Consider the following 14,917-nt stretch of genomic DNA (forward strand, 5'->3'; position numbering starts at 1 on the left):
TTAGAAATACACGCTAGATGGCGATAGTGCATCACGAAATAAATTCAAACGATGATATTTTAGATATTTTGAATATCGCTTATGGGAAACGGAATCGAGATATTATTCTTAGTTTCATCTAAACACTACAATTCTTCGAATTTCAATTGACAAAACGATACCACCAAAATCTTAAATATGACACCACTATCTTACTTCAGTTATTTATTTAACAATAAAATAAATATTAAAGATAACTAAGTGCAAAGGCGGTTTTGACTATCTCGAAAAAAGATGGCACTAAATTGTTAGGAACTTACGACGTTTAAGAAATTATCATTGAAAATAAATTAGTTAAAATGTAATTTAATTAGTATAATATTTTGAAATATATTAAAGCCGAAGCTTATTTCAGAATCTCTCATATCGTAATTAACGCTACTTTTAAATATGAACTAATTATGTTTAGAGATACTTCACTTTTAGTTAACATTAAATACCTACCATACATGTAGATATACTACAGCCGCGATAAATTTCAGCAAACTGGGAATTATCAAGAGCGCTTTTTGCGTCAAAAATTAGCCGTCCCGATGTAAAAGGGCATTTTATTAATAGTCTTCCCGCGAGATTTCCCCCTCGTTCTCTTTCCTACGTTGACGGTTTGCGCCGCAGAGAGGCTCTATATTTAGAAATCAGCAGACTCAATTCGGTTCTCCAGAGTTTGGGATTGCTAAGTTTCGCATCCTCCCGCCATGGGTAACATCCTCACCAGTTGGTTTCAATGGAAAAAAACAAACTGTGAGTACCGCTTTCTTAATTTGTCCTTCAAAACAATTCTTAACTCGCCAAGATACGCCCAGCTTGGAACCGTAAAAGAGTAAATTTTTAATTACTTTATATGTGAATAATTTCCGTTTTTAATAATTTTCCACGCTAGTCGACTAAAAACTTTACATTATGTGCAAGGCTGGTTTTCATTAGGGGGAAATCCGGGAAAACGCCTCTACGGCGCGCGTCGACTTGAAAAATATTTGTACCAAGAGCAATGGAAATTTTTAAAGCGGTTTTGCATTTACATTGGGTCACTGAATGTTTGAGTTGCTTCGGTAAAAACCTTCCTTAATTTAACTAAACTTATATAATAAATTCTTAAAAACCCTGCTTAAAAAAAAACAAAAAAACCAAACATTTAAAACGCACGTTTTTAAGACGAGTGTATGTGGAGGCTATAAGTACAAAATTTAGCGTCTTTCGTTTTGGCCACGAAGGCACACGGTATTGTCGCGGGAGTCTCAGTTTTTTTTTGTAAGATATATTTATAGAATCATCCTTGCTCTGGACATTTTTCTTCCTTCATTTAACCCATTTTTCCAAAGCTCTTATACCAGGCCATTCTGATCTCCCCCCCCCCCCCCCAAGAAAGATGTAGCTGCTCTTACAGTTTCTAAGCAAAATAAGCAATAATTGAAGCTTCCAATGGATAAACACACTTAGTTACGCTTTATAAAAATAAATAGAGACTGTTAGTTCGACGCAGGTTTTCCCTCGGGTTTTTTCTCGTTCGCGGCGCGGTGCGAGCTGTTTTTTTTTTAAAGTAGAACGCTCATCAGACGAGAGGATGTTTTCAGGGTCGATGGCGAGTCTAAAAAGGGACTTTCTAAGGACCTTTCCGACCACCCTAATAACGGATACCGCCCTTAACTAAATACCCGCATTCGTATATTTCAGTTCGGGGCCATTTGGAATAATTAAGAACTCAAACGCTTTAATAACATCGATACCACCTAAATGTTTCCGGAAATTGTCAGTGCATTTACTTAAAAATGTTAACTTTTGGAGTTTTAAATCGGCGTACCGTCCTGGGTTAGACGACGGTAACGTCCGGTTTTAGCGGCTCATTATTCACTTCCTGACGTCCTTTGTTTCCGGAAAGAGCTTCCGCCGACAACTTTATCAACACTCCTCTTTTTTGAACGTTCTAATTTAATTTACTCCGAAAAAAGGATGTTTTCCAAAATCCCCATAGACGCAATACTATTTTGGTCTAGACGAAATGGGGCCTAAGAAAAATGTTGCGAAAACGATATTAACTGTTTATCGGATTTTTTAGTCTGTCTTCGGACGATATATTTAGCCGTATCACGTGCGATGGTGCGGGACATCAACGTGTTTTGAGCCATAGCGGCGTTGGGGGACAGCCGCGTTTGTAGACCACGAATATCGTGTTACGATTACGACTGAAACCCAATAAAAAGTCAGTTCTGTTCCTATCGGACGCACGCGCGGATAAGCAACAAAGCGGACGAAGATGGTACGTTGACGTCATACCACAACGTGATCTCGGTGACCTATGACGTCAGCTTAGGCTTTCCTTCGTTGCGAAAAGTACCATGATTATAGTTATTTTTATAATCGATAGATGGCGGTGAGGTTATTGAAACTGAGTAGTCGGCAATAAATTATCTAATTTTTGACTACAAAAGGAAAATACAGACGACAGAGGAAAGTTTATCCACAGATAATTAATAATAACATGGAAAGCCCTCGTCGGTCACTATTATCAGTTATTATTATTTAATATAGGTAGTTCTACAAAACCTCTTAGGTTTTCCACTAAAACGCAGGGTTGCTAGAGACTTTATAAGAATTTCATTTCTACATAACGTTATGTCAAGAATGTATTTATTTATTCTCAGGGAGAATGAATATGTTGAGATTATTTTTAGCGTTTCTCCAATTCCACCCGTTGGGCCCCCCGATATGCTCCTCCGCTTTAATAAAATCAAATAATACTGCAATCTCATTGGTTCTTAAAAATTACGTTTTCCGACGCGATTAACGCTGCTGCGAGGACGCAAAAAATAAGACCGCCTCCTTTTTCCCTCCCCCCCCCCTTAGCGTGACGGTGTTAGGGCCTCAACGTGTCCGTCGATCGTCTCGACATATTCATTCTCCCTGAGAATAAATAAATACATTCTTGGTTATGTTTAGAGGTTTATAATTACAGCAGGAAAATATGGATTATAAATCGGTAAATACTCCTACCAAATTTAATATTTATATTTTACAAAGGGGCAGGTCACTTCCATTTTGGGTGCGTCTTAATCATAGTAAAATGATTCAATCAGGGTAATCTTGATTAAATCAGGGTAATCAAGATTAAAAAATCTAATAGAGATTGGAAAATCTAATCACGATTTAATCACTCTAATCACAATTTAAACGAGATTTAATTATTCTTATCAGATTTAAACATTTTAATCAGGATTTAATCATTTTAATAAGATTTCATCATTTTAATTACAATTTAATCATTTTAATTACAATTTAATCATTTTAATTACAATTTAATCATTTTAATTACAATTTAATCATTTTAATTACAATTTAATCATTTTAATCATGATTTAATAACAATTTAATCATGATTTAATAACAATTTAATCATTTTAATCACAATTTAATCATTTTAATCACAATTTAATCATTTTAATCACAATTTAATCAATATAATCGGTCGAATCGAGATTTTATCGAGCGCGGTAAATACGAAATAATAATTCGAATCACATATTAAATTATTCTAATCAGCTCGTTCTAATCACGCACAATTATAATCATTCCAATCACCAATTTAATCATTCCTATTCTCGTTCTAATTTCTAATCGCGATTTATTCATAATAATCACGATTTAATCGTTTAACTCAGGATTTAATAATTTAATAATTAAATCAGATTTAAACATTCTATTAATTGATTAAACCAAGAATGTATTTATTTATACTCATGGAGAATGAATATGTCGAGATAATTTTTAGCGTTTCTCCAATTCCACCCGTTGGGGCCCCCAGTATGCTCCTCCGCTTTAATAAAATCAAATAATACTGCAATCTCATTGGTTCTTAAAAATTACGTTCTTCGACGCGATTAACGCTGCTGCGAGGACGCAAAAATAAGACCGCCTCCTTTTCCCCTCCCACCCCCCTTAGCGTGACGGGGTTAGGGCCTCAACGTGTCCGTCGATAGTCTCGACATATTCATTCTCCCTGAGTATAAATAAATACATTCTTGATTAAACATGATTTAATCAACATAATCGTGATTAAATTGAATTTAATAAAAATAATCACGATTAAATCGGATTTAATATTTCGAGTGGTGCGTCGTTAATCAAGGAAGTGACCTGCCCCTCGCATTTTATATTCTCAGGCGGAGTGATCCACGCGGTAAATGTGTAGTACGCCTCCGCGGTTGGGCGGGAAATTAGGTCCAATTGGAAACTGCCTAAGTTGCCTAACGTCATATTTTATTACGGCGTGTGAAGATACTTATCTCCTAAGAGTATATTATGAACGTTTGGCGATATATGATACATCAAACATCAGCTTCAAGGGTACCATGTTATTTCCTCCTATTTACTCGTGAGAAATATAAAGAGACCCAAATCCCCGACTGTCTTAAATTACCAGCGAAATGCAGCGATAATTAAAGGCGACGGGCGCCATTTTTTTTGAGTTGTTAATCTTTACCACGAGATGGCGAGCTTGTTCCCGTTACTGTAGAATAATATCTAGTAATATTCAAAAGACAGAAGCGGCGCCTACGTTGGCAGAAGAAACTGGGCAAAAGCTGAAACCCAAAAGCCCAACAAGCTGGAGCGCGTGCCGTTTTCAGCGTTTCTTTTTGCTTCGCGAGGAAACTTGTTTTTATCGCCGCTTTGGAGAAGCACCGAAGAATTCCGAAACTATTTTTAAACTCTCAGCCCTTTCATCTGGGTTTTACGGGTACCTGCTTCGTTGACTCACGCTTTCCCCGTTCCTTAGCCCCCCTCCCTCACTCTCGCTTCCGCGAATCGGCCCTCTAGCGCATCTATTGTCAATTATTACGTCAATGACAACGACTAATCCAGATTCGCAACATTCATTTTTATTAAGTTCGTCTACGCGCTACGAAACGAAATCGAAGATTTTTAGATTCGGAGGAATGTAATTAAAGATGACGTCACAGTGCAGGCACGGAGGGGGGGGGGGGGAGAGTGTGGGAGTTTAATTTATTTTGTAAACAAAGTTTGAGGGACGAGTGAGTGGGTGGGGGTTGAAAGGGCTGACTTCCTTCGGAATGTCTCGGGAACGATATCAAGGATAATGAAAGATACTTTCTGACGGTATAAGCTTTTCGCTTTTGCCATCTTATTTTTTTCACTTGCTTTTTTATATTTCTTCTCGTTCATACTCGAGGGAAGATTCTTGGTTGGCCGGGCAAACTATTTTGTATCACTAAGCGTCACCCCGCTAAGATATATAAATATATATATATATATTTTTTTTTCTCTTCGCACTCTCTCTGAGAGCGAGGATGAGACTGTAGTGTAAATGATAGTATCATAACGTTGGTGCCCAGAGTAGTACCTTGAACTAAAAGAAAGTCCGCCGAAACACTTTGACGATTATTTTTTATTTATTTTGGATCAAAGGAAGCGAAAAGTCGGCCAAAAATTTAGCAAAAGGTTTCTTTTTTACGGGCGGATGACACTAGCCGTTCCGCTTGTATCGCTGACCGGAAGAGATAGGTTGCCAAGGAGACAAGCCTATCTCGTTTCCGTTTCCGCCCTTTGACGAAAGAAAGGCGCCAGATTCGTTAAGGCGCGGAAACACTACTGGATATCGAGCCTCCAACACCCGCCTCCCAACGCGACGAAGTGGTTGAAGGTTATTGCCCAGTTCGTGGTTTTTTTGTCGCGAGAGCCAAAGTCGTTAACTTCTCGGTGAGAGCGCGCCAGGGAACGGTGAGGATGATAATTCTTTTCGGCCAGCCTTCTTGTTCGAGATAAAAAGGGCGCGAATTTATAGCGAGGCACCGACCACCGTGTGTCTACGCGTACCTACGTACTCTGTTGGATTAGTGGCTTCGATCTTTTTACGCGAATAACCCTAGCCATCCATTTCGGGGGCAAAAAGTGCCCTCGTAACTTATAGGAAGGGTGCCTATTAACAACACCCTCTCCGGGGTTCGAAGCTCAGGTACCAGAGACACTCTTTGATAAATCGTAAATGGGCTGCGTAGCTTCTTTCTACCAAAAGGGCTCGTACGCCACCAACGAAGGTGAGACGTTATTGCCAGCTTTTACGAGGCAAAGTAGAAACATTCGATCCCTATACGTAGTCAATTGTCGCGACTTTGTAACTTCGCCATCAAACAAAGTCGTAACGAACGCTTAATTTCGCTGAAACGTGATGCGGAGCGTTTTTTAACCTCGGCATTACTGCCGTTTGTCTTCCTTATTAGCTCCAGATGAAAGTTCGAACCATGGCAAACGAAGGGACAACGATGATCCATTCCCACCCAGCAGGTTACTCGCGTCTCCTCGAAGGTTGAGCGACAGCGGCCCCCGGAAGAGCGAAGACGCGCCCCAACCCGTGAAGGTAGGCCATCGTGTCCACTCTTAATTGACTCGTATATACATCATTTTTGTTTATGACAATCCCGTAGACAGAACCACCATTACAAGCGTCTGTTACGGAGGTTCAATCTTCAAAGGTGGGCTCTAGTTTGTTTTTGTTCACACCGTGTAGAAAAGAAAATCGATAGTAGTCCTAAACATTCCCTTTTTCCGTGACATTTTCCCAAATTTGTCCCGGATTCTTGTTGTCTCGTTTAATTCGGACGTGTCAGGAGGAGTCAATCCCAGAAGCCAGTCAGTCGGTAAACGAGGCCGAGGACAAACAGACTTTGGAAATTAAACCCCAACGACCGGTATAAATTCAATTCCTTTTCGAGCCCACTCTTTTTCGATTCCTAGTTTGAGAAATATCAATTAAAATAGACAGTTTGAAGTTGATTTCGCTCCTTACCTCGATTCTTTTTCCTCTCTCGCAGCCTTCTCCGAGCGCCCAACCGGCGCCCAATTCGCCACGAGAGACGCCCCCCGAACTCCCGCTTGACAAACAGGTTCTCTATTTTTACTCTTTTTCCAAAGTAAATGATTAAATTTTCGAAAATTCTTGATATTTATTTTTTAATTACAGGAGGAGCTAGAAATTGAAGAGGAGGATTCCAGAAATGAGGTACTTTTCGGTAGAAAATTTCACTTCTGAAAAATAATAAACATTTTGGTCGTCTTCCTGAAATTACTTTTTTTAAACTTTTTTTGGCGACAGAGGGATCCAGAAATCGTTGACAATGCCGTGGTTAAAATCCAGGCAGGAATTCGGGGCTATTTGACGAGGAAAGCGCTGAAGGAAAATCCACCAGTCACCAGACGTAAGTCGTACATTTTTGAGCCTTTGAAACAACTTTGTTTTTAATAAGTACGTCATTGTCATTATAGCGTCCAACTCTCCAAGAAGGGCGGCGGAAGCAGCCGCGGACGATGCGGAAGTGGAAGAATCGAGCGCCACGGAGCAAGAAGCTGAAGAGATCCCGGTGATCTCGGAGCTCCAGAAACCAGAGGAACGCGTCATCGTCCCTCAGGAAGAACCGATTAAAACTGAAATAATTAGCCGCGTTTCGACCGAGATTCCCGAAGTTACCCGAGAAAAGGCTTCCGATTTAGGCACCGCCGCTAGTCAAGGACCCATCATTCTACCCGTTTCCAAAACCGAAAAAGAATTGGTGGATCTCTTAGCGGACGCCGCCGCAGCTGGTTCCACGGAATCCGATCAAGCTCCGCCTCGGCCCGCCCCTCCAGCGCCTACTCAAGCTACCCGTGACCACGCCCCCGCACCCATCGCGCCTCCCGTCGAAATCGAGCGTAAAGAAACGCCCCGAGTTCCAGCTGTCCAAAACGAAGAAGAGTACGAAGAAGAGTATTCCGACGAAGAATACGAAGAGGAGGAGGAGGAAGAGGAAGAAGAAGTACTGGTGGTAACCCAACCAACCGTGGTCAACGTCAACCACGTCGGTGGCCAAGAAACGCCAGCCGTCACTCCCAGCCGAACGGTGGGCGGAGTGTCCGGAGAGGTCCGGCCTCAGTGGGTAACCTCTTCAGTGTACGACACAGTCCCAGGGAACCAAGACGAAGAAGAGTACGAAGAAGAAGAGGAGTCGGAGGAGGAGGAAGAAAATGGTACGGCCACGCCCCCGGCCAGGGCGGCACCTCAACCAACCACGCCACCAGCGAGAGTAGCCACGCCCCCAGCCACTGTAGCCACACCCATGGTGAGAGTAGCCACGCCCCCGGCTAGGGTAGCCACGCCCCCACAAAGTCAGCAACCCTCGGTTGAACCAAGACCAGCCCCGTCCCCGATTAAAGATACCAAAGAATGAGTATCCCTATCGGAGGCCACACCAATGGCGAAAATCGAGAACAATTGGGTACGCGATTGGACACCGAAGAAGCGTGCCGGATACAATTTCCTCAGGTGTCACTTAATAAACCGTAACAATTGAGGGGTCAAATAAATTATAATTACCAAATATAAAGTCCGCGCTTTACGATAAAAATGTATTCCTATCAACAAAATAAACGTAATTATTGGTAACTAAATTAATAAATCAACTAAAAAAGACCATCGTAGAGTTTTAGTGCCTATAAAGATTCCGATTTAATTGAATACTAAATTATATTTTGTAACAAATACGAAAAGAAATTGGCTTTCTCGGTTTGTATCGGAACACGGCGTCCGTTACGTACAGGGTGTTTCAAAAGTTGATGCAAAATTTGAAGGAGTTGTAGGGGTTAGTTGAGAAGTATGCATGTTTTTTTTCATTTTCTTACAATGAGTGAAAAGAGCGCCAGAGAGCTTCAAAGTGTGGCCTACTAACCCCTGGAAGTAGGCTACAACGAGCTCAAAACCAAGCAACAGGGACTTTAAATACTGTTTAAATTTACTTTTTTACGCTGGGTACCTCGATTTGTTTACAAAGTCCTTTTTTACCTATCATACGAACCCAAACCTTAATGTTTGCATTTCCCCGCTGCTTGGTTTTGCACTTGTTGCAGCCTACTTCCAGGGGCTAGTAGACCACACTTTAAGGTTCTCTGGCGCTCTTTTAACTCATCGTAGGAAAATGAAAAAAAGGCATACTTCTCAACAGGGGCGGATTAACCCTTTCGGCGCCTTTAGGCACATAAAAATTTGGCGCCCCTTGGCATTGGTCAGCTAAGGAGGGGCGTATCGGTTTTTAAAAAATAAGTAAATATATTTTAGTTTCCCCAAATCTTTTCGGCGTTATTTTGAGTAGGGGCAAGCCAAGTACACGGACCGTGGGACTTTAACAGAGTTTTGGCGCCCCTAGAAAAATGGCGCCCTAGGCGCCTACTTTGCCTAATGGTTAATACGCCCCTGCTTCTCAACTCACCCCCTACAACTCCTTCAAATTTGTGCATAACCTTTTGAAACACCCTGTATATTAGTTTTCAAAGCATAAAACATAACGGAGATTGAGAACGAAAAAATGAATTCGTAGAACGCGTGACGATGCTGTAGCGAGATGCGTAAAAGGGGAAAATAATGGAAAAAGAAGAGTGATAGATTAGAAATAAGGTGGCTCTCTCCCTTCGAAGTTATACGTTTCTTGGTCGCTACACCGTCATCGATCACTATTTTCCGGAAAAACAAATCTGCCGGAAAAGGGAGCCTCCTCTACCCCTCGCCAGCTCCGAATTATTACCAAGCAGCCGCGTATTGCCGTAATCCTAGTTTCGTCACAAAAGCCGACTGCTCTTTTTTGGCGACTCCGCCTAGCGCGGGTATCGAAATTATTACGTATCCAGTTGGGTTTGAGAAGCCGATAATTTAACTTTATACTTTGTCGGTTCCAGTTACGCCCTGAAACTTCCCTTTCGCCAAATGAGAAAATGTAGCTTTCTCGAGGCAGGAAATAAGGAACTTTGGCCCTCATTATGGCCGCGTGTCCGATGGCAAAGAGAGCCCCCAACAATTAAACACCTTTTCGATCCTTTGACCTCCAGTTTCAAGAACTTTTAAGCGCTAGTTTTAGTTTTGGGAACCCAATTGCCGATCGAGGTTGGCCGTTGTCAACAAACCAGCCAAATATAATATTAGATTAGAAATAACTTTACCAGGAATCCATACCTCTACTTGGAATGCTTATCGCGGCAGATTTTCGTCTCGATGTGACTGACGGTTTTTTTGACGTCAATATGTTAATTTAACAAACAACAACGTGAGAGGGGAGCGTGCGCAGAGGGGATTTTGCTCTCGTAGGCGGGGCCAAAGCCGTCAGAGTGATTTTACTATACGCGATACGGCAGGATAAGCATTCCAAGTAGAAGTATGGATTCTTGCGTTTACCCACTTTCTGCCGTACCTCCGAAAACATTAGCTTCATAGTTACTATGGTAACCAACTATAGACAGCGTCGTTTTAAGGATGGAAGTGGGTAATTGCTTCATTACAAAACCATCAATCAGAAAGCTCTCTGAATTCGAATCTAGGGTACGGAGTTCTACATTATATTTTCTTGAACAGACTAATTTAAACGAAATATACAGGGTGTTTCAAAAGTTTATGCAAAATTTTTAAGGGAGTGAGTTGAGAAGTATGCCGGATTTCCCCCCATTTTCCTATGATGAGTGAAAAGAGCGCCAGAGAGCTTCAAAGTGTGGCCTACTAGCCCCTGGAAGTAGGCTGCTACAAGCGCAAAACCAAGCAGCAGGGACTTTGTCACGCTGGTTACCTCGATTGGTTTTCAAAGTCCTTTTTCTCCTATCCCTACAACTCCTTAAAATTTTTGCATAAGCTTTTGAAACACCCTGTATACGTTAATTAAAATTTTATCGGAAATAGGTCGTATTAATTATTTTATAACATTTTTCAATTTCTATTCGCGGCCAGTCTAGGTGGCGTAACGCCGATAGCTTCTTCGGGGTTGCGCCTATGAGCTAGCGTCTTCTACAGATAAACTAAAAAGACATAAGAACGTTTATTTTTTAATAAACTTATGAAAATATAAGCAAACGTTGCAAAAATTATATTAAAATGCAAGTATCATTATTTATGAAGTGAAATTTACGAATAACGATGAGGAAAAATAATAATAACCTAGAGGTTTCAATGGCGAACCAAAGAGGGCGTAGCGATAGTTTTCGGTCGCGAATACATAGTTTGCTATCCGTACGTCTCGACGCAGTTCCAAGTATAGATATATGCACGAAGAATAAATATGTAATTTGAGCAAGAATGAGCCGTTAATGCCGCTGGTGTAGATTTCTTAGTAAATCGCGAGGGTTAAGAGTTTTAATCGTCTGTTTGCGGATTTTGCATTATATTAAAATTATTAGGAATTTAGTTTCACGTTAAAATTGGTTAATTGCCTTGTTAAAAATTGTTCGAGTAGTTCAATTAATTTTAATTATAAATTTTATAATTGTAAAAGGACTAATTTGATAAACTTGACCAACTTCTTTTCGTAGATATTCCTGTCGTCAATTGCTATTTTATTAAAATAACCCGGGTTTAAAATAATCTTATATGGTTTTCTTTAAGGCTCATAACAATATTAATTTTAAATTTTTTTAAGCATAAATCTAATTTTCGTACGTTTTGTCGCTTCGATGAGATTACCAACAAAATGGCCGGTTTCCATGGAGACCACAGGCCCCTCACTTAGGTGCAAACTATTTATATTTGATTAATATGATTGATTGTGACAATATTAATAATTTAAAAAAGTCCGTAACACGTGACAGTTCTAAGATTTCGGAGTAGGGTAAAGAGAGTTACAATAACCCGGCCACCTGAATTAAAGGCTTCAAACGTCGCTTGATGACTTAGGCCGAAGGTGGTGCCTTGGGTATTAGCCTAGCTGATTATTATTATTATTATTATTATTAATAGTACGAAATTTCACTACTATCTGTTCTGGCGAATATTCAGGGAAATTTTTTCCCCAAAATTACTGCCTGAGGCCATTTTTACCAGATAAATTCTGGATAAGTGGACAATTTTATCAGTTTGCTCTCTTTTTTTGTTGCCACACTTTGTTCCAGAACATTTAAATTCAACAGGAATTAAAGCAGGTTGTGCTATTTTTTTCTCAGCTTGACGCCTATAGTGCTATTTACATTTACAGAGTCGACACTACTAGCTTTTAAATAAGTCGATCCCACTAACGAGGAGGCTACCCGAGGTGATTATCACCGATTTTGTTGAAACTAGGTGGGTACGTAGACCTTATGGTAACATGAAATTTCACCAAGGGAAAAATTGCAATGGGTATTAGTTTTGCCCTGGCAACCGAAAATGTTTTTGACAACACAGTATGTATATTTTCCCATTGAAAATAACAATCTGATCAATTTTTACATATTTGGATCAAATTGACCAAAATTCATCAAAATATCATAAAAATCATTTTATCTATTTTTTTGGTTTAGAAATTTGAATTTTTTTTTAAAATTTTTCACATACCATACTGTGTTGTCAAAAACATTTTCGGTTGCCATGGCAAAACTAATGCCCATTGCAATTTTTCCCTTGGTGAAATTTCATGTTACCATAAGGTCTACATACCCACCTAGTGATTATCACCTCGGGTAGTCTCCTCGTAAATATTTTCATCGAAATTTGTTGAATATGCAATATATTTTAAATTCTTATCATAGCAGACGCATTTTTGTAATAAGACTATCTCTAGATTCGTTAGAGGTAGTTTCTACAATTCTGCTAACTTTGAATGTTTATAGTTCAGAAATAGAACTAGGGATGGAGCCACATTTGCGGCTGTCACTCGCTAGTCTCTATGACCATGGACCAAGAATCTAAGGGGACTCACGGTTCAGGCTTTAAAAAGTACGCGTTAATACTAGGAATAGACGCTTCAATAAAACATCTTCAAGGAATTTGCCAAGAAGGAATATTTCCAAGAGCCAGGACCTGCAAGTTACTGTTTATATAGTGCTGGTTTTAAATAATGGATATTTTTCACCTGTAAACAGAACGTCGTGCTTTTGCTAAGCCTTAATATGTACGGGTGGATAATTTCCATTAATTCAACAAGCACTATAAAAACAGTAACTTGCAGGTGCTGGTCAAAGCTGCCGACGTTGGTGTTCCAAATACCTGAGGTTATATTCCCTCTAAACAACCAAACACCGTCGTAAACGAAATAAACATTTAATTAACCATAACTGGGTCATTCCATACAATTTCGACCACTCATGTCACCATGGGTCAATCGATTTTTTTTAAATTTTAAACACAGATAGATCTGTTTAAAAAACGGTGATATCCAAGGTTTTAGCTGAAAATATTGAGAAGTTTTAGAATAAACACAGTTTAACCGAAACCCCACATTTTTTGGTATATCGTACCTCGATTTCAGTACCCCTTCGCTATAAGTTTAATAACGTTTTATAAATATATTTTATTTTAACAAAATAACACAATCTTACACATTTTGGCAAGGCCAATTCAATGGTGGAGTTTATATAGCCCTAACTAGAATTGATAACAGGTTATTGGATGTCAAAATGTACATTGTTATTTTTGGGGGGGTCTCATTCGAGGGGTTAAAGGGTCATGTGGGCGATTGAAAACACGAAATATAAATACACTATTAGATAGCTCTATAAATGAGCTTTAAAATAAGCTCTTAAAAAGGGGTATTTTCCTTGTTTTTATTTGATAAATCAATAACCATTTTCTTGAAATTCAACACGTTTGAAATTTTTTATTTTTGATATCATACAAAAAATGGTTTAAATCTTTTAGAAATTATTACTACGTATTTAATTATTTTAAAGTTGACCTTATTGTTAATAATTTTAAACTGGTGCCCCAAAAACCATTATATAAAATCATCTCTTCCATAAGCAGATATAAAAAGGTGAGAACATGAGCCGTTGAGTATTATTTTAACACAAATTTAGTTTTGTGATTGTATACGTAGTTAAAAGTAATATTGTTTTAGGGTTAGTAATTGAAAATATTTCAAAGAACCACTCCTGACTATGCATATAAATTATTATTACCTCTCCGAGGGTACTTTGTACCCTGGAGGGGTTATACAATGACCGTGTCTGTGGGTGTGTGTGTGTGTCCTGCGAACGCGTGCGCATTTTCGGGGCAAAGTGTAATCACTGCGTACGCTTTGTGTTGAAATCACCGCGTTCGCAGTTGCTAGGGCTCTTTGCGTTCGCAGTTGCTAGGAATTAGGGAGCGAAGTCTAACGGATGGCAAAACCACCGTTTGACGGTGAGCGTTAACGGATGACAATGCGGTTGGCTTTGGTTTTGATGGTTTTACGCTCACCGTCGCGACAGTGTGGGTGCAGTGTGATTGGATATTACGTTATTTTAATGTTTATGCGTAGGGTGTGAATGTTTAGTTTGTGTTATGACGGTTGTGGGTGTTGAGTGTGTTATGTTAGTGTTGGTTGTGTTAGGGTTGGTTGTGTTAGTGTTGGTTGTGTTAGTGTTGGTTGTGTTATGTTGATTGTGTGTACGTGCATTTTCTCTCCAACTTTTTCTTGTTGACTTTTGGGACGGACCGAATGCTGAGTGTTTAACAACCTCTCAACTTCCATTGGCAGGGTTTCCACCAATTGTTCACGGTACTCGTTTTTGTGTCTATTTGCGATTTATTGGCGCCGGCCGGGAATCGAACCCGGGTCTGCTGCGTGGAGAGATTTACTCTAACACCTCAGCTAAGTGGTAGTCCTTTACGCTGTTATAAAGTTATTGACGTCAATTTTTTTCCTACAACATTTTACACTTTTGTAAATTTTTTTTCAACAACATTTTACGCTTTTGTGAATTATATTGAATTTAAAATTAATTAATTATTTTTACCTCTCCGAGGGGACTTCGTACCCTAGGAGGGGTTATACAACCACTGTGTCTGTCTGTGGGTCTGTCTGTCTGAGCTGCGAACGCGTACGCAGTTTCTTAGAATCAGGGAAAAGGTTTTTCCAAAAACTGCCCTCTTTTTCCATTGGGTGTAGTATAATATTTTCTTAGGCTGAGATTC

At 39.7% G+C, this 14,917-nt stretch overlaps 1 protein-coding gene across 2 annotated transcripts; it reads left to right on the plus strand.

Moving 5' to 3' along the window:
- The first annotated feature begins 653 nt into the window (after window positions 1–653).
- Window positions 654–8,492, plus strand: LOC149932536 (uncharacterized). Of its 2 annotated transcripts, XM_090155807.1 has the most exons (8): window positions 654–780; window positions 6,270–6,406; window positions 6,474–6,521; window positions 6,657–6,737; window positions 6,861–6,932; window positions 7,010–7,048; window positions 7,142–7,244; window positions 7,312–8,492. In XM_090155807.1, exons 1-8 carry the CDS (start codon window positions 735–737, stop codon window positions 8,247–8,249), a joined length of 1,464 nt encoding a protein of 487 aa, XP_090011933.1. In that variant the 5' UTR covers window positions 654–734; the 3' UTR covers window positions 8,250–8,492. The 2 variants fall into 2 exon arrangements, with proteins under 2 accessions (XP_090011933.1, XP_090011935.1); XM_090155809.1 differs by lacking the exon at window positions 6,657–6,737.
- Window positions 8,493–14,917: the final 6,425 nt, after the last annotated feature.

This window comes from Leiobunum rupestre, chromosome 8 (assembly GCF_980474605.1).
Source record: "Leiobunum rupestre chromosome 8, qqLeiRupe1.1.hap1, whole genome shotgun sequence".
Lineage (NCBI taxonomy): Eukaryota > Metazoa > Arthropoda > Arachnida > Opiliones > Sclerosomatidae > Leiobunum > Leiobunum rupestre.